This window comes from Heterodontus francisci, chromosome 14, assembly GCF_036365525.1.
Source record: "Heterodontus francisci isolate sHetFra1 chromosome 14, sHetFra1.hap1, whole genome shotgun sequence".
Lineage (NCBI taxonomy): Eukaryota > Metazoa > Chordata > Chondrichthyes > Heterodontiformes > Heterodontidae > Heterodontus > Heterodontus francisci.
In genome coordinates this window covers 56,778,986-56,806,405 of record NC_090384.1, presented here as the reverse complement: position 1 = coordinate 56,806,405, position 27,420 = coordinate 56,778,986, and the positions used below count along the sequence as shown (strand labels likewise).

General features: G+C 42.2%; 1 protein-coding gene across 6 annotated transcripts in view; it reads right to left on the bottom strand.

The window, feature by feature from the left end:
* Positions 1–27,420, bottom strand: part of plekha7b (pleckstrin homology domain containing, family A member 7b) — a 549,182-nt gene that overhangs the window by 224,919 nt on the left and 296,843 nt on the right. For all 6 annotated transcript variants that reach the window (XM_068046273.1, XM_068046275.1, XM_068046276.1 and 3 more), the window contains one exon: positions 18,034–18,117. In XM_068046273.1, coding sequence (XP_067902374.1) covers positions 18,034–18,117 — 84 coding nt within the window. The remainder of the gene's footprint in view (positions 1–18,033; positions 18,118–27,420) is intronic.

Genomic DNA, 27,420 nt, shown 5'->3' with positions numbered 1-27,420 from the left:
TTAGAGATACAGCACTGAAACAGGCCCTTCGGCCCACCGAGTCTGTGCTGACCAACAACCACCCATTTATACTAACCCTACAGTAATCCCATATTCCCTACCACCTACCTACACTAGGGGCAATTTACAATGGCCAATTTACCCATCAACCCGCAAGTCTTTGGCTGTGGGAGGAAACCGGAGCACCTGGCAAAAACCCACGCAGTCACAGGAAGAACTTGCAAACTCCGCACAGGCAGTACCCAGAATTGAACCCGGGTCCCTGGAGCTGTGAGGCTGCGGTGCTAACCACTGCGCCACTAATTAGATTAGTCAAGCATGAACTGCCACTTACAAATCCGTGCTGTTTCTCCTTAATTAATCCAAACCTCTCCAAGCGCCTTTTGATTATTTCCCTGATTGTTTCCAACATCTCACCACCACTGATAAACTGACCGGCTTGCAGTTATTAGCAATGTCCTTACACCCTTTCTTGAATAAGGGTGCTACATTTGCCAGTCTCCAATCCTCTGGCACCTCCTCTGTATCTAGAGAAGATTGCAAGATTATTGCAAGTGCTTCTGCTATCTCCACAGCCACTTCCTTTAGCAACCTGAGTTGCAAGCCATCCAGACTAGGTAACTTATCCCCCTCTAAGCATAGCCAGCCTTTCCAGCACATCTTTCCTAACAATTTTCACCCCATCCATTACATCTACCATCTCCGCTTCTAACAATATTTTGTCAGCCTTTTCTTCCTTAGTACCTACCACCTACTATCCTGAACTGTCACTGCCTGTGGGGTGATCGTATGATCCAGGAAAATCTTATCCTCCCTGATGCTCTGCAGTGACTCCAGCTGCCCCTCAAGCTCAGAAATCCTTGTATAAATTTAATGCCTCGAGACCTGCTCTGTGCTAATACTCTTACTACTAATTCATTACTGTTTATACTTAACTCAGTTGAAATTTCATCAATTGGTCATCAACCAGTAACACTGTAAAAAAAAAAATTCATACAATGTACAATGCTGGGAAAATGGCAACATCAGGTTTCTAAATGAAGTCAAACAGTTCTGAAGAATGCAGGTTATTAAATATTACCCAAAGTCATAAAACCGACCATAAAAGATGAATGGTGCTATTGTCAGCTCTGAATTTCCTGCTGTTATGTATTGAGTTAACAGGCTAAAATCATGAATACACTCTGCTAAAGCCTTTTCCATTCATTTATTATCAAACATACTTAGCACTCAACAGATCAAGGTGATTTATTTCCAGGCTAATGTCTGTGAAATTTGAAGCTTTGAACTTAGGTTTATGAAACAAAAACATTATATATGCACTTTTTTTTTAAAATACATAGAGATTGAAAAGATTTGCACTTGACAAAATCATTTTGCAACTTGTTTTAGCCCTCATCAGTGATCAGCCATGATTGGGTTGAATGGTGGAGCAGGCTCAAAGGGCCAAATGGCCTGCTCCAGCTCCTGTTTCTTAAGTTAAGTGTAAAACTCTGGTCAGCTGAATAGATACAACATCCTTTCCAGTCTGACCCAAATGGTCCATTCTAACCAGCAAGAGTGCTCACAGCGAAGGCTGCCCAGCAAACAGATACAGCTGATCAATAGTATGGACATATAACAACTTGCACTTATAGAGCACACCTTTAACATAGTAAAACATCCCAAAGCACTTCACTGAACATCATTAAACAAAAGTTGATACCAAGCCACATAAAAAGTGATATGAGGGAAAATGACCAAAAGCTTGATCAAAGAGGAAGGTTTTAAGGAGTATCGTAAAGGAAGAAAGAGAGGGAGAGAGGCTGAGCGGTTTCGGGAAGGAATTCCAATACTTCAAACCTTGGCACTTGAAGGCACTGCCACCAACAGTGGAGCAATTAAAATTGGGAATGCTCAAGAGGCCAGAATTGAAACAGCACAGATATCTCAGAGGGTTATGGGACTGAAGGAAAATACAAAGATAGGGAGGGGTGAGACCAGGAGGGATTGAAAAACAAGGATAAGAATGTTGAAATTGAGGAATTGCTCAACCGGGACCCAATGTAGGTTAGTGAGCACAGGGATGATGGGTGAACAGGACTTGGTGAGAGTTAGGACATGGGCAGCAGAGCTGTGGATGACCTCGGAGGGAATAACATAGGAAGCCAGTAAGCAGTATGTTGGGATAATCAAGTCTAGAGGTAAGAAAGGAATGGATATATCAGTACCGCTGTGTGTTGGCTGTTAATGAATCAATAAAAGATAGAAGCAACAGTAAAATACAAGTTGAAGTTAGTCTTGAAATAGCATCTGACAAATAATCAAAAGGTTTCAAACAACCTTTTCAGAGGAAAACACCTGAATCAGTGGCTAACTGTGCCACAAAGAACAGAAAGGTTGAAGCCCTAAATCAATTAGTTGATTTCAACTGACTTTGAGAGGGAAGGGTCTTGAGGACACAGGCCATAGAATTAAGGTTCGTGTCCAGAGTTAATGCACATTGCTTTCAACTGACTCCTATTGAGAAAACAGTAGACAGGATCAGGCACTGCCGCACCCTTACCCCTGCCTCAGTCAAATAAGCCATCAATACTCAATGCCTAGACTCACATAAGTAGTCCTTGGGTTGATATATTAAAAGTCTCTGGATGACCACAGAAGCATGAGTTATCACTTCTCGAAAAATAGGGAGGAAGAGGAGACAAAATTGGGAGAGGGAAGAAATAGCATCTCGGTTAACTTCTAATTTTTGAGCAAATGTTCACTGTTCTGGTTATAATCAGCTACCTTGTACCAGATAAAGTGAGGCCGAATTATAAATATCAATGAAATGCAATAGCTGGTTTTAAAAAATCTTTTGAAACCTGAGATTAAGGATCAAAAAAATTAAGTTGCAGTATCAGGAACAGACCAATCACTATCAATATATTAACTTAATAAATTCCTTGTGGATGGATTCAAACCTCAACTTATATAAAAACTTGTTTGGAGGGTAGATGGTAGGTAGAGGGACGATGCTAATTTGGTTTTCATATAAAACGAGCATCGAGACAGTTTAACAGACAATTATCAATACTAATGCTACAATGTTCATGCACTCACTTATTCTCTGGCTATCTTTTTAACCAACAAAAAGAGTATGATTGCTGGCTGTCTATACATTGACAATGAAAAATGTCTTTCAAGCACTTAATTATTGCCCTGTGGCAATTCATCCGCAAGTAAATGCAGGTTCCTGTTATATCTAGTTTTTAAGTAGCAAAAGAAAACAATGTAGGATTGTTTCGGATTTGGCCTGTGCAATAGTGTAAAGGCGAGTTTTGCAGTCCCACAAACACTGAACATTAGATAGCAAAACAACAGTTCACAACCAAGTATTACTGCAGTGACTACATTCGATCTTAATAGTCGAGAGCTGGGGGTGATCGTTGGTGAAAGTGAACTAGTGGGCTAATGGGCAAGACACACAAATTGCTCAACCTATTGTAATCTCCAGGAATGTTGGTTAATATAGTGAATTTGCTTCTGAACATCTGCGTACAACAAACCAGCTTCTCTGGTGGTTGTTGGTAAATCCACTCCCTAGTGTGCAGCTCAGCTGTACAGACCAAGAAGGGCCTGGGTTCAATCCTCAGTCTGAACAGTTAGTTGATCTGAGGTATGGCTATGGTCAAGGTGCTAAAATTGGCTTCAACCGCACAGGGGTGAGTAAGAGAGCAAACCGCGAGGGTACTTGAAATTGACTGCTGCTCACAGATCCCTGCTGGAAAATGTTTAATTGCTCATATCAGGTCAGAACAAGTTCAGCCTATAGTGGCACAGCCTTCAGATAGTCAGTCTAGACTCAAACATAAAAGAAAACCTACTGGGGTGAAGTACCAGAGGGGTAATTAAGACAGTTGAACTGTAACCCTGCAACATTCAATGGCTTCAGGAATAGAGGGCAATGTATTGGATAAAAGAATGTGTGCACAGAGCTCTGCTTCCCTGACTAGAGGATAACTCTGTAATGCCTGCAAGCACTGCCTCAAAACCCTGTGGCAGTATCAAACTAGCATGTGTGCAGGCTGCCCACAGGGGGTTTTTATATAATTCTCCACACTGCACCTTTTGCAGATTTAAAGTTTTTACTGACAGTTTGCAGCAAGAATCATTTTACTCAACAAAAAAATTAGAAACCATTCCAGTCCATACCTTGTTCCCCGAGGTTTACTGCTAGGACCATTGCTTTTTTTGATTCTGTAAATGACTTGGATATTGGAATATACAGTAAAATTTCAAAATTTGCCAATGACACCAAACTGAGAGATGTGGAAGACAGTGAGGATGATACCCATCAACTGCAACAGGACACAGACAGGCTAGCAGAATGGACAGACAAGTGGCAGATGGAGTTTAATACAGGGAAGTACAAGGTGATACATTTTGGCAGCAGGGATCAGGAGAGGCAATATAGACTAAATGGCACAGTTCCAAAGAGTGCACAGGGACAAAGGGACTTGGGGGCTCCATGTGCATCGATCTTTGAAGGTGGCAGAACATATTGAGAGAGTAATTAGCAAAACATATGGGATCTTGGATTTCATAAATAAAGGCGTTGAGTACAAAAGCAGGGATGTTATGCTGACCCTTTATAAAGCTCTGGTTAGGCCACGACTAGAGTGTTGTGTCCAGTTCTGGTCAGCACACTTCATGAAGAATGTGAGGGTTCTCAAGAGGGCGCAGAGGAGAGTTATCAGAATAGTTCCAGGTATGAAATTTTTAGCTATAAGTTAGGTTGGAGAAGCTGGGGTTGTTCTCCTTGGAGCAAAGGAAATTCAGGGGAGATTTGATAGAGATGTACAAGATTATGGCAGGTTTAGACAAGATGGACAAAAGAAAGCTGTTCCTCTTAGCTGACAGTACAAGGACAAGGGACACAGATTTAAGATTTTGGACAAGAGATGCAGGAGGGATGTGAGGAAGAAGTTTTTTTTACACAGTGAGTGGTAATGACCTGGAATAAAAACAGAAAGTGCTTGAAATACTCAACAGGTCTGGCACCATCTGTGGAGAGAGAAACAGAGTTAATGTTTCAGATCTGTGACCTTTCCATGGTAATGACCTGGAACTTTGTGCCTACAAGGGTAGTGAAATTGAAGACGGCAAATGATTTCAAAAGAAAATTGGTTGGGCACTTGAGAGAAATAAACTTGCAGGGCTACGGGGGAGTGGGACTGATTGGATTACTCTACAGAGAGCCAGCTTGGACTCGATGGGCGGAATGGTCTCTTCTGTGACTCTCTAAAGATTCTCCACGTTCCATACTTTTTCTGTTGTTCCTTCGGCGGCTCCTCCTTCAGTCATTAAATGCCTGCCATTTGGAACACCTCCCTGTCTGGGTGGTGGATCTGTGACATAATGGTTAAGCAGTTGCAGGGCGAGAAAGTTTCAGCCTACACTGACTAAGTACCATGGTGAAATCATAGTGGACCTGGATTACAGAGATGGTTCTATCAGGTATGGTCCTAAAGTGGTTGTAGCACTACACTTGCAACTTCCACTGTGAATTCAAATCTTACTGTGGCAAGTCGTGAAATTGAATTCAATAAATCTGTTCATTTTGAACTGGCACAAAGAAAAAGTGACTGTTCAAATGGTCAGATTGTTATGGATGCTTCGCTAATGAACCTGCCACCTATGCTTAGTCTGGGATATGTGACTTAAACCCCACAATATGTGACAAGCTCTGAATGCCTTCTAAAAGGGGTATAGAACACCAGCATGAGAGAAATATGAGAAGGACCTATTATCAGGTAGCAGATCGGGGCAACTCTCAGTTCATCCCAGCCCAGTCGAACCTACAAAGTTCTCTTCAGTATCAGGTGTCTTATGTCCAAGCTGAGAAAGCTGCCTCACTAAGTAGTCAATAGTTTTATTCACAAATTCATAAAAGGCAGCAATAAGAAATGGCAACGCAGTAAAATGCCCCAAGGCAGTTCAACTGAAAATAGACTAAGGGGAAGGTCAGTGGATGAGCAGTGGCAGACATTTAAGCAGATATTTCATAATGCTCAGCAAAAATTTATCCTGGTCAAAAAGGAGGACTCGATGAGAAAAATGAACTACCCGTGGTTAACAAAGGCAGTCAAGCACAGTATCCAATCAAACATTAAGGCAGACAAAGCGGCGAAAACTAGTGGTAGGCCAGAGGATTGGGAATTGTTTTTTTTTTTTTTAGGAACCAGCAGCGGATGACTAACAAGCTAATAAAGAGGGTGAAAAATGATTATGAAAGTAAATTAGCAAGAAATATAAAAAAAACAGCAAGAGCTTCTAAGGGTATATAAAAAGAGGGTAGCTAAAGTGAGCATGGGACCCTTGGAGGATGCGACTAGAGAATTGATAATGGGGAACAGGGAAATGGCAGATAATTTAAACCAATATTGTGCATCAGTCTTCATGGCAGAGTACACTATAAACATCCCACAGATATCAGATAAGCAAGGAGCTAATGGTAGGAAAGATCTTGTAACAGTCTCTATCACGAGGGACAAAGTATTTGACAAACTAATGGGTCTAAAGGCAGACAAGTTGCCAGGACCTAATGGCCTACATCCAAGGGTTTTAAAGGAAGTGACTGCAGAGATAGTGGAGGCATTGATTGAAATATTCCAGAACTCACTGGAGGGTCCCAGTGGATTGGAAAACCGCTAATGTGATGCTGTGTTCAAGGGAGGGAGACAAAAAAAGCAGGAAACTATAGGCCAGTCAGCCTAACATCGATGGTTAGGAAAATGCTAGAGTCCATTATTAAGGAAGAAATAGCAGGACATTGAGAAAAGCTTAATGCAATCAAACAGAGTCAACATGGTTTTGTGAAAGGGAAATCACATTTGACAAATTTGCTAGAGTTCTTTAAAGATATAACAAGCAGAGTTGATAAAGGGGAACCAGTAGATGTAGTATATTTGGATTTCCAGAAGGCATTCGATAAGGTACCACATAAAAGATTATTGCACAAGATAAGAGTTCACGATATTAGGGGTAATGTGATAGCAAGGATTGAGGATTGGTTAACTCACAGAAGACGGAGTTGGGATTAATGGGTCTTTTTCAGGTTGGAAAGACATAACTAGTAGAGTGCCACAAGGATCAGTCCTAGGGCCTCAATTATTTACTATCTATATTAATGACTTGGAGGAGGGGGCAGAGTGTAATATATCCAAATTTGCTGATGATATAAAAATAGGTGGGAGGGCATGTTGTGATGAGGACATAAGGAATCTGCAAGGGGATATAGATAGGTTGAGTGAGTGGGCAAAAATTTGGCAGATGGAGTTTAATGTAGGTAAGTGTGAGGTCATGCACTTTGGTAGGAAGAAACAAAAGGCAGACTATTATTTAACTGGAGAGAGACTTCAAAAAAGTGCAGCACAGAGGGATCTGGGTGTTCTTGTGCATGAAACATAAAAAAGTTAGCATGCAGGTGCAGCAAGTAATTAAGAAGGCAAATGGAATTTTGGCCTTTATTGCTAGGGGGTTGGAGTTTAAAAATAGGGAAGTCTTGTTACAACTGTACAGGGTGTTGGTGAGGCTGCACCTGGAGCACTGTGTACAGTTTTGGTCCCCGTATTTAAGAAAGGATATACTGGCATTGAGGCGGTTCGAAAGAGATTCACTATTCTGATTCCTGGAATGAAGGGGTTGACTTATCAAGAACAGCTAAACAGGTTACGCCTTTATTCATTAGAGTTTAGAAGAATGAGGGTGATCTTATTGAAATGTACAAAATTCTGAGGGGGCTTGACAGGGTAGATGTTGAGAAGATGTTTCTACTGGTGGGGGGAATCTCAAACTAGGGGACATAGTTACAGAATAAGGGGACACTCATTTAAAACTGAGATGCAAAGGAATTTCTTCTCTCAGGCGATAGTGAATGTCTGGAATTCTCTACACCAGACAGTTGTGGAGGCTAGATCACTGAAAGTATTTAAAGAGGAGGTAGAGAGATGTTTGAAATATTGGTCAATATGAGGGCTATAAATGACAGAACTGAACATTTAACACCCTCTCTGCACTAACACTTTGTCTTTCACCACACTATTTGCCTTTGCCCCATGATCTCCTTGTCAGTTATTCTCTGTGACCCTATGTCCTATCAACATCTTCCCTTTTGTTCTTTTTTGCCCCACCCCCACTTTATTTGCTTAAAACCTATTACATTTCTAACCTTTGCCAGTTCTGATGAAAGGTCACTGACCTGAAAAGTTAATTGTGCTTCTTTCTCCACAGATGCTGCCAGACATGCTGAGTACTTTCCAGCAATTTTTGTTTTTATTAGAGAGGAAATAGGGTGTGGGTGAGGATGATACAAGGAAATGATCGAAATGATGGAAGCAGTGAGGCTACATGAGATAGCCATGAATATGCAGTGGGGCGCTTACATGGAGGAAGAGAGTTAGGGAGGATAAAAGGGTAGGGAACATCCAGGAGAGAGACCATGATGAGTTGAGATGGAAGTTGAAATCACTGAGAATGAGACGTTGTTCGGTGCAGGGGTTGAGGGAGAAAGCAGTCACGGTATCTCAGAGAAAATTGGCATGATAGTTGGGTGGGCAGTGGAGAATGAGGAATTTAAATGAGGTGAGAGGAGTGGAACAAAATGCGATGGTCAAAGGAGGAGAAGGTGCTAGAGGAGTAGAGGGAAAGAGCAAGGTGTGATTGGTGATATGAGTCATACCACCATCGCGGCAAATGGAGGAAGGTACAGCTATGCGAGGAGGCTTCATTTAGAGGGAAGGTGTCATCTCACTTCTGTCAGGTTTTCAACAAGGCCATGATGTCGACACAATCATCCATAATAAGCTGATGGAGAGCAAGGGCCTTGTGCATAAATTAACAGACATTTTAAGGGAGATGCAGAGGGGGTGGTATAGCTGATCCAGAGTCCACAGGGTGGGGCTTGGGAGGGATAAGTGAGATGGAAAGAAAGAAAGAACATTTATCCTTCAGTGGGCGCACTGGGCGAGGTGGTCACTGACAGAGTAGGATGGAGCAGTTGGGGTTGCTGCTCCTAAGGCGGCATTGATGTTCCCAATGGGTCCTTTGAAGGATGCCTAAAGAGGCACAGAAGGAAGCTTTAGGCATATCTAAGAGGTAATGAAGTGTGGGACAGCAGCAGCAAAGTAGGAAGGTCGAGGAGCACAGAAGTTTTGGGGCAGGGACTTGGGAAGGCAGAGTACTGAGAGGACAGAAATATGCCTTTCATTTCTCCCGTTGGCAGGACAGCATGAGAGAGGGGTCTAGGAGGGGTAAACACAAGAGAAAAAAAGGGGGGGGGGGAAAAGCGGAAATAGAAGTGATCAGCTCGGGTCCGGAACAGCAGCCAAAGCACACGTGAATGGACACAGAAAACTCAAATTACATAGGCCTGGTTATACAGCAAGATAAGGATACATATATCCTGGCTGTAAACAGAGAATGGAGAGGATACAATAGGAGGGATCCCAGGTACAAGAGGTGCCGTGGTGGGATAAAGTTGATGTAGATAGGTGGGAATCAGCATGAAGCATCAACGCACTGATTTCCATGGGAATGACAAGCCAGGTGATGTTCAGAAGCTAATCACAGAGCAGAAAGACGGCGGTGAAGTTGGAGATCAGCATAAAATCCAGAGGCAGTGAAGAAATAGACCATCCCAGCATTTTGTTAGCATGCCTCCGTATGCCCTATCCCATTGGCACTGAGGCACAATGGTTTAAAGTCAGGTGGATTTGGCCATGGGAATCCTTAACATTGTCTCTGGGCCACATGAAGCTTCATAGCTTCAGTTCAGACAAGGTCAAGGAAACCTTTTGCTAATCACCACCTACATTCCCCCTCAACTAACAAATACATATGTCTTCACTTTGAACATTATTTGGAGGTAGCACTGAGGAAACCAAGGATTCAGACTGTACTCTGGGATTCCAATGTCCATCAATCAGAATGCCTAAGAAGTATCAGCACTGACAGCACTTGGACTGTGTCAGGTGATGAAGAAACTAACAGAAAGAAGTAACTTACTTGACCATGTCTTCACCAACCTGCCTGTTACACCTGTGTTTCTCCATGATGGCACCACTCAGTGATTGCGAAGATAAGGTCTCATCTTTACTGTGAGGACACACTCCTTCATGTCATGCAGCATTACCATTGTGGTAAGTGGGACAGACTAAGCCAAGATCTAGTAACCCAGAACTGGACATCATATGGGCCATCAGCAACAGCAGTATTTTATACCACCACATATGAAACTGCACGGCCCAACGTTTCCAAAACCAACTCTGGCTTACTGGGAAACATAAATAGCATGCCCTGAGCCGCACCAGCTATATTAGAACAAAGCACCTACCTCTGCAAGCTACTACATTGGAGTACCAGCATGATACACACCAAAAGCAGTAGACTGCAAAGTCACCAACAGTTCTGAGCAAATCTCTATCGCACTACCTCATCCAGTCGAGAACAGTGGTGGACACCGAGCAACGACTATGAGATGGTTTTGTTAACCTTCTCATTCATAAATATGGTGGTGATCAGCAAGTGAATGGAAGAGGCAGGGCTGAAATCTTTGCCAAAATCTTCAGTCTTCAGCAAAAAGCGTCAAGTGGACGATTCACTGGGCTCCCTCCCCAGGTCCTGACCATCACAGATGCCAAGGTCTACCCAATTAGCTTACCCCACCTTGCATTAAGTGGCTGAGTCTGGCACCAAGGAGCCTTGGCAAAACTGAATCAAAAGGGGAAAAACATCCTCAGCGGTGCTGATAATACACGACACTAAAGTAGATGGTTTGTTCGCGGCAAATCACAGTATCCCCTTTGCAGGTGTTCTTCAGCAAACTATCGTCAGCCCAACCATCAACTATCAATGATCTTCTTTCATCCTATGATTAGGAATGAAGCTGTCCCCCAACGAATCTAAAATATACAGTACTATTCACAACTCTTCTAACAATGAAGTAGACCATGTCAGCATACAGAAAGACTTGGATAACATCCAGGGAAGATTTGTGCCCTAAGTGTAGGGTAATAGCTATCTCCAACAAGAAAAGTTTCAACTATTTCCTCCAATCTTCAACAGCACCACCATTGTAAAGTATACCAGGACCAACATCCTTGGGGTCACCACTGACTAGATGTTTAACGAGACCAACCATATCAACAACGGACTAGACGTACAACGCACAAGCTGTTTTTATTTTAAAAGAGAGATAGCTCATCTCTGGACTTCTCAAACCCTCTCCATCATGTGCAAATTTCAAGTCATGGTAGATTGGAAATTCACCCTGAGCCTTGATGAACACAGGTGCAAAGTACTCAAGAAGCTAAGCACCATCCAGACCAAAGCAGTCTGCCTTACCAGTGCCGCTACCACTGGACTGGATACTCTTCCCCCTCCAATGAACTGAGATTTCAAGAACACCATTACCCCCGACCACAAGTCATACACCATTCTGTCTTGGACATGTACACTGTTCCTCATTGCTGGGTCAAAATCCTGAATCTCTCGACCTAACAACATTGTGGGATCAACATCACCAGAGGCATTGCAGCAGTTCAATAAGATAGCCTGCCACCATCAGGGCAACTAGGGATGGGCAATAAATGTTGTATTGCCAGTCTGAAGAATACATTTTTTAAAAATAAATTTGTTTTTACATATACACTACATTTCATCTAGTCTTGGCAAGTGGTCCTTTATTCTCTAATTTTCAAAATATATTTATAATAGCATTACATTTGCACAAATATCTGTCGAAGTCGTTAAATAGAAGGTAATCTTCATGAATTTAATTGTACAGGACTAAGAGAACATCTATTAATAAAGGCACTTAAATGATGCTACACCTTTTCTTTCTAAACTAAATACAGAAATATTTCACACAATATTCCACCAACTCCATAATGAATTGTACTTACCACAGTGAATGCTACATTTAAGCTGTGAAAACAGCAAAATTAATTGTTGTCCTCACCCACTTGCTTAAGTTTCAGCCACTGTAACCCAGGTGCTTATATTTTTCATCTACTGCTGCCATAGTAACTGAACGCATGGGATGTGACAGAACACATGGCTGGTTCTCTGGGGTTCTATTACTGATACTAACAGCTGCAGTGATTGCTCAACATCAGGCCTGCAACCTAACAGTTGTTGGAAAATGAGTGCTATATGACCACAGATCAGAAAATAGGCTAGAACTAAAACAAAATAATCGTCGTCTTTTCCATTGCACATTTCTGGACTTGTTCTTTTATTTCCACCGGAGCTGTATTCACTATGTTGCTAACAGTAAAGTTGTGTCACATATGAATAGTTTTTAATCCCTGCGGACCTTCTAACTGCTATTCTTCCTTTTAATGGGGGTGGGGTGGGATGGAGGACTTCACACAGATTATCCAGTTTTTTCCCAGATGGCAATTGTGCTTTTCTTATTCTGTGCGGCTTTGGGTGGGGGGGGGTGGGGGGGGGAAGAGAGCGGGGGTGGGGGAGATCATAATAATGCAGCACTAATTTGCCTCTGCTAAGAGTATACATTCATGTGCTACACATTTTTATCTTTTTTTTTAAAACACTACATAATAGATCTCACAAGGCAATGCTCATTTGTTCTGTGATTCTATGCAAGAGCTGCATAGACCCGAGGCATAACAATGCTAAGATGAACGTATCCTCCTCTTGTACATTTCAATTTGCAATTTGAAAATATGAGTGGAAAATATTAGGCTAGAAGATAATCACTTACAAATAAATTCAGAGCAGTAATTATGAGTACCAAATAATAAAAATGAACTGTTGCTCAAATATCAGTTACATCTTGAATGAATAGGCCAACTGGATTCTCACTTACTTGTTCTAAAAATAACTCTCATGGTTATTGTGGGCAAAAAATTTGCACAATCCATATGCCGTACAACAAATCCAGATGAGAAATTGCAAAAATTGACCCCTCTAATGACCCAGTTTGAATTAATCAGGAACATCCCAGCTTCAATCCTGGTCCATGTTGATCTCAGACAGTGGTAGAGATGCTCTCATGACTTCAGTACTACGCTTCTTTAAAATAAAAAAAACAGCCGCTTTTTCAATGCTGGTAATGATCCAGGGATGAGGTGGAAACTGCATGTGTAGGGATGTCAGGCAAGAAATAGGTTCAGCTAGACTGTAATGTCACACACTGCCCATACTTTTTTTTTATTCAGTCGTGGGATGGGGGCGTCGCTGGCTAAAGCAGCATTTATTGCCCATCCTTAATTGCCCTTGAACTGAGTGACTCGCTAGGCCATTTCAGAGGGCATTTAAGTGTCAACTGCATTGCTGTGGGTCTGGAGTCACATGTAGGCCAGACCAGATAAGATGGCAGATTTCCTTCCCTAAAAGGACATTAGCGAAGCAGATGGGTTTTAACAACAATCGACAATGGCTTCATGGTCACCATTAGACTAGCTTTTTTTTAAATTCCAGATTTATTAATTGAACTCAAATTTCACCATCTGCTGTGGTGGGATTTGAACGCGTATCCCCAGAGCATTAGCCTGGGCTCTGGATTACTTGTCCAGTGACATTACCATCACCACCCTCATTACCTCACTCATTGGCTAGGTTCACGTGTGTGAAGAATGGGCATTTGGACAAGATATGGCAGGGCATCCAATGGCCCTGGAGCTGTACCCCTGCAAGTGTCAGTACCACCAGAAGACGAGAGCAGAAAACAAGTGAGAAACAAAAAAAAACATTTCTCACCAGGTTCCATTAAACCGTAGAAGTATAGCTGCACCAAATAAATTTTACAAAATGTCTAATAACACCTACACTAAATATACATTACATCTATGTTAACAACAATCATCCATGTACTTCTAGGATTTGCACTATTCAAATATTAACTATGGTGAGCACTTCACTCAATCAGATAATTCATAAAGATTCACTGCATGATTTCCATTGGTAACTAATGCAAATAACTGCCATCAAAACAGCAATTTCTCCTTCCACCTTTTTCTCTCCTTTTTTTTCTGTACCTCCCTCCAAAGAACAGATATGTGACAGTTTTCTTCAATTAGCTGAATTATCAACTGACTTGGTTTTGCTATCAACTGAGCCTAGAGTCAGTTTTGGTAGTACCCTCAACCCCAAGTGCGGTGTTAGCCATTCACTGTATTTATTACCAACTTAGATGATGGAATAGAGAGCCACATTTCCCAATTTACTGATGACACAAAGATATGTGGCACCGTAAGCAGTATAGATGAAAGCGTAAAATTACAAAGCAGTATTAATAGGTTAAGTGAATAGGCAAAACTATGGCAAATTAATTTCAATATATGCTAGTGCGAGGTCACCCACTTTGAACCTAAAAAGGATAGAAGAGTACTTTCTAAATGGTGAAAAGCTAGAAACAATGGAGGTCCAAAAAGACTGCGGGGTCCACGTACATAGATCATAAAAATATCATGGACAGGTACAGAAAATAATCAAAAAGGCAAATGGAATTCTGGCTTTTCTCCCTAGAGGATACAAGGGGGTAAAAGTAATTTTGCAGCTATACACAGCCCTGGTTAGACCACACCTGGAGTAATGCGAGCAATTCAGGGAACTAAACCTCAGGAAGGATATACTGGCCTTGGTGGGAGTGCAGTGTAGATCTATCTGAATGATACCTGGACACCAATTCAGGTTTCTCCTTCCCTCGACTGCAGTGCTGGTCTCTCATGACTGCAGTAAAGCTCTCCGATGGGTGTTTAACCTCTTACACCCCTTTACGGGTGATGAGCCTGTGTTACTATATTCACAGGCCACATCATCCTATGAAGCTTCTTTAAAAATGCACAATACCTAATTATATTCTGCGCCCTTTGTTTAAACCATAGGACATGAACTTGCCCACAAAGCTGGCCATCTTTCTTTCACTTTCACCATCAATTTTCCAACATGTGAAGCCCTTTGCAGTCAATCTTCCAGAAAAAGAGGTTTGTATTTTCCATCTATCTAATTTCTTTTGCCTTCCCAAGGTCTATTCTTCATAAATTCAGATACCAATGTTTCACTTGCCTGCACTAATCTCTCCTACTTTTCCTCCTAGCATTTGTTTTAGTTTCACAGTTCAGCGGCTTTATTTTGGAAAGTCTTAAATTTGCACAAGATATTCTGTTTTCAGTCCAATTCAGTTCATCGCAGGACATAACAAGTAATATTTTCAAGTTTTGTGCCATGAATTCATTTAAAGGTTTTTTTTTGTCCTACACTACACGCAAAGGGTAGGAGCTTGGAACTCTCTTCTGAAAATGGTGGTTGATCCTATGTCAATTGTTAAAAAAAAATCTATCAATCTTGGATTTAAAATTAACAACCGAAGGTATTAAGGGACATGGATCAAGGGCAGGTATATTAGGTCACAGATCAGCCATGATCTCACTGAATAGTGGAACAGGCTGAAAGAGCTAAATGACCTACTCCTGTTCCTATGTCCCTAAGTCAATAGACTATGTGTCCAAATCGTATTTCAGGATTTCAGCACATAATCAAGATCCACAATTCAGTGTAGTTTGAGAAGATTGCAGCATTGTTGGAGATGCCATCTTTCAAATTAGACATCAAACTGAGATCCCATCTATCTGGCCAGGTGGATGGAAAAGGCACTATGTGAAGAGAGCAGGGAGTTTCTCCAGTGTCCTGGTCAATATTTCTCCCTCAGCCAGCACCACAAAGAATGAGCAACTGCACATTCATCGCATTTGCTATTTATGGGATCTTGCTGTGCAAGTTTAGCTGCTGTGTTTGCCAAATTCACAACAGTGGTTGCAATTCAAAAAATAATTCACTAATTAAGAAGTTCTTTGGAACATTCTGAGAACATGAAAGTTCTTTCTTCAGTTTCACTGATAAGTTTGACACTCAAGTTCCAGAACACGAGGAAAAAGCTGCCGGAGAAAAAAATTCACCCGTTTATAATCCCTGGAGACAATGGCCCAGATTTTGCAGTAACAATAACGGCAAAGCTATCAGTGCTCACCATTATTATGGAGTAAATTGGACATGTGCAATAAAGCGCATAAAATCAAAGCTGCTGTCCAATTTGCCCTGCTCAAGTTTCACGGCACCACCACCTTGCCAACAGATTTGGCACCAATGCACATGAAGGATGTGAAGTTGTGGTACTTACCCACTAGATATCCACTAAACACACCACAAAAAGTTAAGATCTTGTCCATTCAATGCGCAAGTGTATTTTTCACTGCATAAGTCTTAATTACTACAAACTCTGTCACTGAAAATTTTCTTTTACAAATGTGCAGTCTTTCAGATCTTAATTATTGTTGGAGATTTAAAATAAATGTAAAAGTTTTTTTTGCCTTTTATCTTTCTCTCTGATCTCCATCTTTATTTCACTTTCTCTACATTATTTTAATTGAACTAAATATTCTAACATACACTCCCTGCTTTAGACTCTGCATCTCAGTAAGGATTCTTAAACTGACAGGCTGAAGAGAGACAGTGACGGAATTTTATGTTGGGCGGGAGGCCCCCTCCCAGCGGCCAAAAAGTTGAGGCAAGCCCACTTCCGCCGGGTCTGGGGAGCCACACTAGGATTTTACACTCCCCAGGCCCTTAACTGGCCTCAGATGGGGCTTCCGCCTCTTTGTGGCGGGAAGTCCCGTCTAATGGAGTTGCCAGCCAATCAGTGGACCAGCAGCTCTCAATCCGAGCAGCATCACGGAGAGCGATGGCCACTGCTGGGAATGCACCCAACCGCAGCAGGATCGTGGACGCCGGTGTGGCAAAAAAGTAAGTCTCTGGGCCTTGCCGGGCACAATCAGCTGGGCCCCAGCGAGGCAAGAGGTGGCGGCTGCCGGGGGGGTGGGTGGGGGGGCATGAGCACTGTGTAGTGGGGCTGGTTGGGCAATGGGGAGGCCCTCCGCCAGGCGCAAGGTGCTCGATCAGGAGGGGCCTTCACCCAGCCTGCTAGGAGGCTGCCAGGTTTTACTTGGCGACCTCCTAGAGGGCCTGTGCCACCTGCCCGCCGCCAGTAAAATACCAGCTATGACAGGAGGAGGCACTTAAGTGACAGTTAATTGGCAACTTGAGGACCTCGTTTGGCCTGGGCAGGGCGATCTGGAAATGGGCCCGCCCCCCACCTCCCACTCAATTTTACAGCCCCCACCGCCACCAGCCCAGTCGTGCGTGGAAAATAAAATTCCAGCCAGTGTTGCTTGCCCTGTTCACAAAGTTCCAGATCGCCTGTAGAGGGCATTACACTGAAATGGTTCTCCAATTCCCATAAGTTACAGTCCAATAGTTCACTTTGTGGACAGCTGCAGATATAAAGGAACAGCAAGCGCAATTCATTCATCACTGACCACAAAATCCAAGCCATTGCCTTCGGTAGTTCTTTACACCACTATCAAGAAGACTGAAAATCTATTCTTATGCAATGTGCTCGGACGAAATAACAATACATACAAATTGTCCCCTCCAATTCCCACCACTCCCCATCCCTCCCAAATGTTCAACTCCTTACTGGACTATGGCTCCATGGGCCTTACAACCCAATCCTGCCCTCACCCATAAACTTCCAGCAGGGATCAACAGACTGCAGTGTATTTTGTTCCTCCCAAAGCAGTAGGATTGAGGCCAATTACGGAATCCTCCTGCTCCCCCAGCTGAGATCAGCAAATTTAAGACCAACCAGAAATCATATGAGGAACCTTCCTGGTATATTTAGTTTGACTGTTAATTATTGAGGTGCCTTTCACCACCCTGATGATATCCCTTTAAGTTAGCACTTCACCAGAAACAAAGCATAGTGCTCAAAATACTAACAACTTTAAAATACACCACACTTCAAACAACAAACATAAAAGCAGACATGCCAGCTACATAGGCACGGTAACTGATCATACTTATTTGAAGTAATTACAAGCAGTGTTCCTTTCATATTAGGATTAGAGCCAGTTATGATAATTAATGTATGAAAATAAAGTTCCAGAGTCATAGCTCCAGCACTCACTAATTCAACACAATACTTACTGCTCTTTCAGGATGTATTCAGTGTTTTCTGGTGAAATCTGCCCAGTCACTGGGTGCCTGAACGATGATGTCCGTTGATTATGACTGTAATAAATCACACAGGATAATTAGCATCAATCCGTTGCATAAGATATATTTTCTCCCCCATGCAATTCTAATACTGGTTAGATCTGTTGATTGTAAGGGAACAAGGGAGTGATTTAATATTTTAAAAAGATGCCTTATATTTCAATATTTTCCTACACTTTCAACACAGGTGTGTAGAATCTGCCAAGCCTGCAACACTGTATTGGTGCCAGCTCTCAGATCATATATTATGCTGTGCTGGTTACGGTACTCAGCATGACTCAAAGAACAAAGAAAATTACAGCACAGGAACAGGCCCTTCGGCCCTCCAAGCCTGCGCCGATCCAGATCCTCTATCTAAACCTGTCGCCTATTTTCTAAGGGTCTGTATCTCTTTGCTTCCTGCTCATTCATGTATCTGTCTAGATACATCTTAAAAGATGCTATCGTGCCCGCGTCTACCACCGCCGCTGGCAACGCGTTCCAGGCACCCACCATCCTCTGCATAAAGAACTTTCCACGCATATCCCCCCTAAACTTTTCCCCTCTCACTTTGAACTCGTGACCCCTAGTAATTGAATCCCCCACGCTGGGAAAAAGCTTCTTGCTATCCACCCGGTCTATACCCCTCATGATTTTGTACACCTCAATCAGGTCCCCCCTCATCCTGGTGAACCTCCTCTGCACCCTCTCCAAAGCATCCACATCCTTTTGGTAATGTGGCGACCAGAATTGCATGCAGTATTCCAAATGTGGCCGAACCAAAGTCTTATACAACTGTAACATGACCTGCCAACTCTTGTACTCAATACCCCGTCCGATGAAGGAAAGCATGCCGTATGCCTTCTTGACCACTCTATTGACCTGCGTTGCCACCTTCAGGGAACAATGGACCTGAACACCCAAATCTCTCTGTACATCAATTTTCCCCAGGACTTTTCCATTTACTGTATAGTTCACTCTTGAATTAGATCTTCCAAAATGCATCACCTCACATTTGCCCTGATTGAACTCCATCTGCCATTTCTCTGCCCAACTCTCCAATCTATCTATATTCTGCTGTATTCTCTGACAGTCCCCTTCACTATCTGCTACTCCACCAATCTTAGTGTCATCTGCAAACTGGCTAATCAGACCACCTATACTTTCCTCCAAATCATTTATGTATATCACAAACAGTGGTCCCAGCACGGATCCCTGTGGAACACCACTGGTCACACGTCTCCATTTTGAGAAACTCCCTTCCACTACTACTCTCTGTCTCCTGTTACCCAGCCAGTTCTTTATCCATCTAGCTAGTACACCCTGGACCCCATGCGCCTTCACTTTCTCCACCAGCCTACCATGGGGAACCTTATCAAACGCCTTACTGAAGTCCATGTATATGACATCTACAGCCCTTCCCTCATCAATCAACTTTGTCACTTCCTCAAAGAATTTTATTAAGTTGGTAAATTGAGCCAAAGTTTCCACTGATTTGAAAAAACCAACAGTTATTTAAATGTTTCTAAGAAACAGCAGCATTAAAAATTGTGCAATTAAGACTTTATTAATATTCTAAAAATCCACATCCCTGAAGTTAAGCCACCTGATTTCTTAATGTCCAGGCTGTTTAACACTGTTGTATTACATGCGAACAGTTGCACCAAAAAAGACATCTCCCAGAGTTCACTGAGAACTTGCTCCAGCATAGTGATCAGCAAATCTGACAATTATTGATTCACTGTCACCTTCCTCTTGCCTTTGCGCTGTTTTTATTTTGCTGTCTGTCTTGCAGAAACAGAAGCTCTTTTTATAGGAAACCAAGGTTTCTGTGAATTCTTCAGGATCATATCGAAGACTTTTTGTTTATTGTGCAAGATTCATTTTCTTTTTTCTCATTTTCTCCTCTTCACTTCTGAAGGTGTTGATTAACAAGCTAACTCAATCTAGTTTTCATTTGATGCACGCACACACACACTGCACAGCAACCAGAAGTAGAACCCTAGCTGATTTTTATCACTCCCTAGCCCTAGTTGCTAATGTTAACTGTAACACACTACTGTCCCTTCAGCAGTTAAGCCATTGTAGACTGGAGACTGAACATGGGACCTTCCTTCCTTCCCTGCATTGTTTTATTCCATTGAAGACAAAACATTTATCAATTGAGCCACTGGGGAAGTGGTCAGTTTTCTAGTTGATTCTTTTGCCTCTCATATTACCCTCACTTTCCCATATAATTAAGTTATGCTTGGATATCTTCCTTCACTAGCGATTATTACACCAAACATATAAAACCATGCTATTCTCCAGTAATCTTTAAATGATAACATGATTTAATGAACAAATGATTTAATCCATCTAAAGAAGAATTTGTACTTGTGTAGTATATATCATGTCCTCAAGACACCCCAAACCAGCCAATGAAATATTGTTTTGAAGTGTAGTCACTTATTATTCAGGCAAAAGTGACTGCCAATTTGTGCACTCTAAGGACCCTCAGTGGGATTCCCAACTAGTCAATCTGATTTGGGTGGTACTGTCTGAGGGATACATGGCCAGGAAATTTGGAAGAATTGCTTGACCTTCTTTGAATGGTGCTATGGGATTGCATGAAAGACATAACCTTGATTTAAAGTCTTCAAGACAGCACCTCCAAAAATGCCACACTCCCAGAGTACTGCATGGTTGGTTGACATCCTTCCATCTACAAAAGATGATGTACGCACAGCAAGTAATCCATTTTGGTGGGGTGTCTTCTCTTGGTGCACCTTTGCTGATGGCTGTGAAGGCCAATCCTTCAGAGGCAGGTTCTGCCACAAGTGTCGCATGTGAAGCAACCAAGTGGCGCTGAGAGTTTTTGTTTTTGACTTTGGTGCCTCTTGCCAAGCTGCTGTAGCAACTGGTGGTCATGGTAGCGCATACCAGTTTACAGGATGTGTCGCCATTTCCCTTCTTTCACCAGCTAGTGACTCCCAGGTACGATAGTCGACATTGAGGACCTTCACGTCATGCTTGCAAACATCCTCGAAGCAGAGCATTGGATGCCCCAGTGGCCATCCGGCCCTGACTACCTGCACTGAAGTGCCAACCTTAATTACATGCTCAAGTCCTGGGGTGGGGGCTTTAACCCACAGAAAAAGAGAGCCAAGTGTGCTGCTATAGCACTATATAATAGATTGTCTTAAAATTTTATCACACACCAGAGCTACAAAACCAGAAGAAAATATTTTACACAAAAACATTAGATCAGCTTTATTCTCATTTGTTATAAACACTCACATGCATCATAAAAATAATGAGTAGAAATTCCTTGATGGTTCAATTCATAAATGCAGTATCTACTTTGTAACTGTGCTTACAGAAGGAAGGTTCCAGGTTCAACCCTGGTCAGTACTGTATTAGCTACTGGCAGCCAGGGCAGTGGTAGACACTACATTCAAACAACCTGTTCCCTATGGTGATGCTTTTCATTGCACCCTGCACTTACTCAGATGGTCTGGCTGAGATAAAGGATAGTGAATGCGCATTTTAAACCAAGTACAACACCAGTGTCACATGCCTCTATTCTGCCCCTGTTGCATTTAAATGTCACAGCAGAATCACAAAAAAGAAATCAGATTAACAACTTGCAAATGGGCTAGGAGTACTTAATACTACTCCTGCTCCCAACATATGAATTCAGAACTGTGCAAACCCCCTCAGCCTTCAGGATTGGGGCTAATATCGTAATAGGTTTAAATCTCAGTAAAGCAATATTTTATTTGCATTTTGAAGAACTGAACATTTTTATACTCTTGTACCACATCATAAAAATGAGTTGTAATGTTTCTAAAATGCTTGAGAATGAATAGATTGTTTACTAAATTCAGAACACTCACAACTTGGAACAATTTGACTTCATTTCAAATGTGCATTGCTCCCACAGCTCTTGGACTATTCTATTGAAATGAAGGACTGAGTCTTATGCTAATCTGACACCAATGTCACTACTGATGGAAGTCTGAGCAACAGCATATGAAGTAGCTCCAGGGCCTCTACAAATGCAAGTCATATTTGATGGAGGAAAAAGGCCCCTGGCGAGACAAAGCCTCCATTTCCAGTGATGGGAGCTGTTAGGAACTCTAAGAGCAAATGTTTGATTTAAGAATTCATTTTATGCTCAGGACTCCATTTTATAAGACAGCGTTATTTGAATCTTCTGAAACAGAATGTCTCAAGGCATCTCAAACGACCAAGGCCCTTTTGCAAGACTGTACTGACGGCTGTCATATAAAATAGTCATGTATAGTTCTGTAAAGCACATCAGAGAAATAAAACTGGCCAAACACTTGAAAAAAGAGCTTACTATCAGATTATAAGTACATTTTTGGGTTAAGGATTTCCTTTTGCCTAAATTAGTACATTACTGCTACTATTGAAGGTGCGTACGCATAAATCACAAGTTCATCATATTGCCATTTTAATCCAAATTTTAAACACTGCTAATTTAAAGTAACTTTCTCGGAAGTTTCAGAGAACTTCCCTTCCCTATTGTTACGCTCATGCAAGGAGCAGTTATGAACTAAAGTTAACTGGAACAATTATGAGCTGTATAAATGAACTGATGAACTAAAACACAAGAAATAAGAGCAGGAGTAGACCAAATGGTCCAATCAAGTCTGCTCCACCATTCAATGATGTCATGGTTGATCATAGGTTTCAATGCCACTTTCCCGCCCTTTGATTCCTAGAGACCAAAAATCTGTCTATCCCAACCTTCAATGTCTTCAACAACGGAGCATCCACAAGCCTCTGGGATAGAGAATTCTAAAGATTCACAACCCTTTGAATGAAGTAATTTCTGCTCATCGCAGTCCTAAATGATCAACCCTTTATTCCGAGACTGTGCCACCGTGTTTGAGATTCCCCAACCAGCGGAAATAATCTCTCAATGTCTACCCTATCCAGCCCCTTCAGAATATTGTATGTTTCAATGAGCTCGCCTCTCATTCTTCTAAACTCCAGAGAATATAGGCCCAATTTACTCAGCTTCTCATTATATGCCAAACCCCTCATCCTAGAGTTCAATTTAGTCAGCCTTCGCTGTACCGCCTCCATGCAAGTATATCCTTCCTTAAATGTGGAGACCAAAGCTCCACACAGATGTGACCTTACCAAAACTTAACAAGACTTCGTTATACCTGTACTCCAATTCCCTTGCAATAAAGGTCAACATGCCATTTGCCTTCCCAATTGCTTGTGTACCTGCATGCTAACTTTGAGTTCCTTGTACAAGCACACACAAGTCTCTTTGAACATCGACACTTAAAAGTTTGACAACTTTAAAAAAATATTCTGTTTCTCTATTCTTACGACCAAAATGAATAACTTCACACTTCCCTACATCATATTCCATCTGCCAACTGGTTGCCCACTCACTGAACCTGTTGCAACAGAAACCACACCCGTCAAATAGAAACATATTAATTTTGTCAAATGGAACACTATTACTTGAACGTTTACTGGACATTGAAATAACTTATTTAAAAAAAAACACAGAACAGTGGCTGAAGACATGGCTGCACATTTGCATTCGAAAGACAGTTGCATGGAAAGACAATGGGAACACTCCCTGATTCAATGAGCCAGATGGGTTTTGTCAACAGCAATGATCAAGAGACATCGAGAGTCATTGAATGTGTAAGAGCCAGCATTCCACGCACCACCCACCGCCCGGCCCCCCCCCACCCCCCCAACACCCACCACCACCACCACCCCGCACCCTCACTGAGGGTGTCTGGTAAGCTTGGAGGAATCCACAAACCTCGCAGGCAAGACAGATCTGAACCAGGAGCTAGTCACATGACTAACCTGCTGACCAACCTAACTGAATTGTGCTCACAGAACAGTTTTAGGAAGAGACTGCAATTGAACTCCAAGAAGAGAGCACTCCCTCTCTCTCACACACAAAGCTCCAGGGTCCCATGGAAGTAACTTAAGCCTCAAGACAGAAAACTAGTGAAACAAGTCTGAAAGTGTGCACTGGGCCCCAACGAGAACTGCAAGACTTAACTTCAATCAAAGACTTTACATCCAACCCAAAACCAGTAACTGAACTCCATCTATTACTTCAAACCTTTCCCCTTTAATTCTTTCTCCTCCTCGGTCTCATTTTGTATGTGTGTTTATTGCATATGCATGCTAGCATGGCCGTGTCACGTATTTTTAGCTGTTTTAACTGAGTTAGAGTTTTAAGGTCAATAAACTTGCACCTTTCTTGTTTAAATCTGAGGAAACCTGTCTGCTTGATTTCTTTGCAAATACAATTAAAGAGTGGTGAGCAAGGACTCACTGAGGGAAAGCTAAACATACTTTAAAAAGTTAAACCCTGTTACGACCAAACCAGGAAAAGGCTGAGAGGGGAGCCCAAGACCCCTTCCTCACCTGGTCGTAACACTGTCGAAATCTCTTTGGAGCCTCTCTGTTTTCTCCCCACATCTTACATTTCCGCCTACCTTTGTATCATCAGTAAATTTAGATACATTACTCTCTTCATCTAATTCATTGACATAGATTGTAAATAGCTGAGGCCAGAGCACAGATCCTTGCGGCATTCCACTATTCACCTCCTGCTAACTTGAAACTACCCCATTTATTCCAACTCTTTGCTTCCTATCTGTTAACTAATCCTCTATCCATGCTAATATGTTACCCCTAAATCCATGAATCCTTATCTTGCCTATTAACCTTTTGTGTGGCACCTTATCAAATGCCTTTTGGAAATCCAGGTATAGTACATCTACTGGTTCCCCTTTATCTCTACAACGAATTACACCCTCAAAAAAGCTCTAATAAATTTGTCAAACAAGATTTCACTTTAGTAAAACCATGTTGACTTGTTCTAATCCAGGGTATTGTTCTGGGGACATGGGTTCAAATCAAACCACAGCAGAAAGTGGAATTTTAATTCAATTAATAAATCTGGAATTAAAAGCTAGTCTAATGATGGCCATGAAACCATTGTCGATTGTTGTAAAAACCCATCTGGTTCAATAATGTCCTTCAGGGAAGGAAATCTGCTGTCCTTACCTGATCTGGCCTACATGTGCCAATTACCGCCCCATCAGCCTACTCTCATTCATCAGTAAAGTGATGGAAGGTGTCATCAAAAGTGCCATCAAGCGACACTTGCTTAGTAATAACCTGCTCAGTGACGCTCAGTTTGGGTTCCGCCAAGGCCACTCAGCTCATGACCTCATTACAGCCTTGGTTCAAACATGGACAAAAGAACTGAACTCAAGAGGTGAGGGGAGAGTGACTGCCCTTGACATCAAGGCAGCATTTGACCGAGTATGGCATCAAGCAGCCCGAGCAAAACGGAGGTCAATGGGAATCAGGGGCAAAACCTCCGCTGGCTGGAGTCATACCTAACACAAAGGAAGATGGTTGTGGTTGTTGGAGGTCAATCATCTCAGCTCCAGGACATCACTGCAGGAGTTCCTCAGGGTAGTGCCCTAGGCCCAACCATCTTCAGCTGCTTCATCAATGACCTTCCTTCAATCATAAGGTCAGAAGTCATGATGCTCTCTGATGATTGCACAACGTTCAGCACCATTCGTGACTCCTCAGATACTGAAGCTTGGGCTGATAAGTGGCAAGTAACATTCGCGCCACACAAGTGCCAGGCAATGACCATCTCCAACAAGAGAGAATCTAACCATCTCCCCTTGACATTCAAAGGCATTACCATTGCTGAATCCCCCACTATCAACATCCTAGGGGCTACCATTGACCAGAAACTGAACTGGAGTAGCCATATAAATACCGTGGCTACAAGAGCAGGTCAGAGGCGAGAAATCCTGAGGCAAGTAACTCATCTCCTGACTCCCCAAAGCCTGTCCACCATCTACAAGGCACAAGTCAGGAGTGTGATGGAATACTCTCCACTTGCCTGGATGGGTGCAGCTCCAACAACACGCAAGAAGCTCGACACCATCCAAGATAAAGCAGCCCGCTTGATTGGCACCCCATCAACAAACATTCACTCCCTCCACCACTGACGCACAGTGGCAGCAGTGTATACCATCTACAAGATGCACTGCAGCAATGCACCAAGGCTCCTTGGACAGCACCTTCCAAACCCGCGACCTCTACCAACTAGAAGGACAAGAGCAGCAAATGCATGGGAACACCACCACCTGCAAGTTCCCCTCCAAGTCACACACCATCCTGACTTGGAACGATATCACCGTTCCTTCACTGTCACAGTGTCAAAATCCTGGAACTCCCTTCCTAACAGCACTGTGGGTATACCTACCCCAAATGGACTGCAGTGGTTCAAGAAGGCAGCTCACAACCACCTTCTCAAGGGCAATTAGGGATGGGCAATAAATGCTGGCCTGGCCACGACACCCACATCCCATGAATGAATTGAAAAAAACATACTGTGCTTTTCAAAGTGCATTGGTAAGACTTTCTTAATAATACGTTACAGCATTCCCCCAACGATTGATGTTAGGCTAACTGACCCATAGTTGCCTGTTTTCTCTCTCCCTCCTTTCTTGAAAAGCAATGTAACATTTGCCAACTTCCAATCTAATGGCACCATTTCAGAATCTAAGGAATTTTGGAAAATCATAGCTAGTGCATCCACTATCTCTACAGCTATCTCTTTTAGTATCCTAGCGTGTAAGCCTTCAGGTCTGAGGGATTTGTCAGATTTTAGTCCCTTGAGTATCTTAAATACATTTTCACTGCTGATATTAATTTCCTTATTTTCCTCACTCTTTTTAGCCCCTAAGTAACATTTATTTCTGGTATGAATCTTGTGTCTTTACAGACACAAAATATTTGTTAAATGTCTCTGCCATTTCCTCATTCTCCATGATAATTTTTCCTGCCTCTGCTTCTAAGGGACCAACATTTACTTTAGCTCTTCTCTTCCTTTTTATATACCTATAAAGTTCTGTTTTTATATTACTGGCTAGTTTACTCCCAATTTTATCAACTTTTTAATGGCCCTTTGCTGGTTTCTAGAACAGTCCCAATCCTCAGACTTATTCTTTGCAATATTATAAGCGTCTTCGTTTAATCTAATACTATCCTTAACCTCCTTAGTAAGCCATGGATGGGTCTTTCTTGCTGAGTTTTTGTTTTTCAATGGAATGTATTTTTGTTGAATATTTTGAGTTGTTTCTTTAAAGGTTTCCCACTGCTCATTTACTGCCATACCTTTAAGTCTATTTATCCAATTTACCTTAGACAGTTCTCCCCATGCCTATGCAATTGGTTTTAAGATTTTTGTTTGTGACCAGAGTATGTCACTTTCAAACTTAACATGGAATTCAATGGTATTATGAT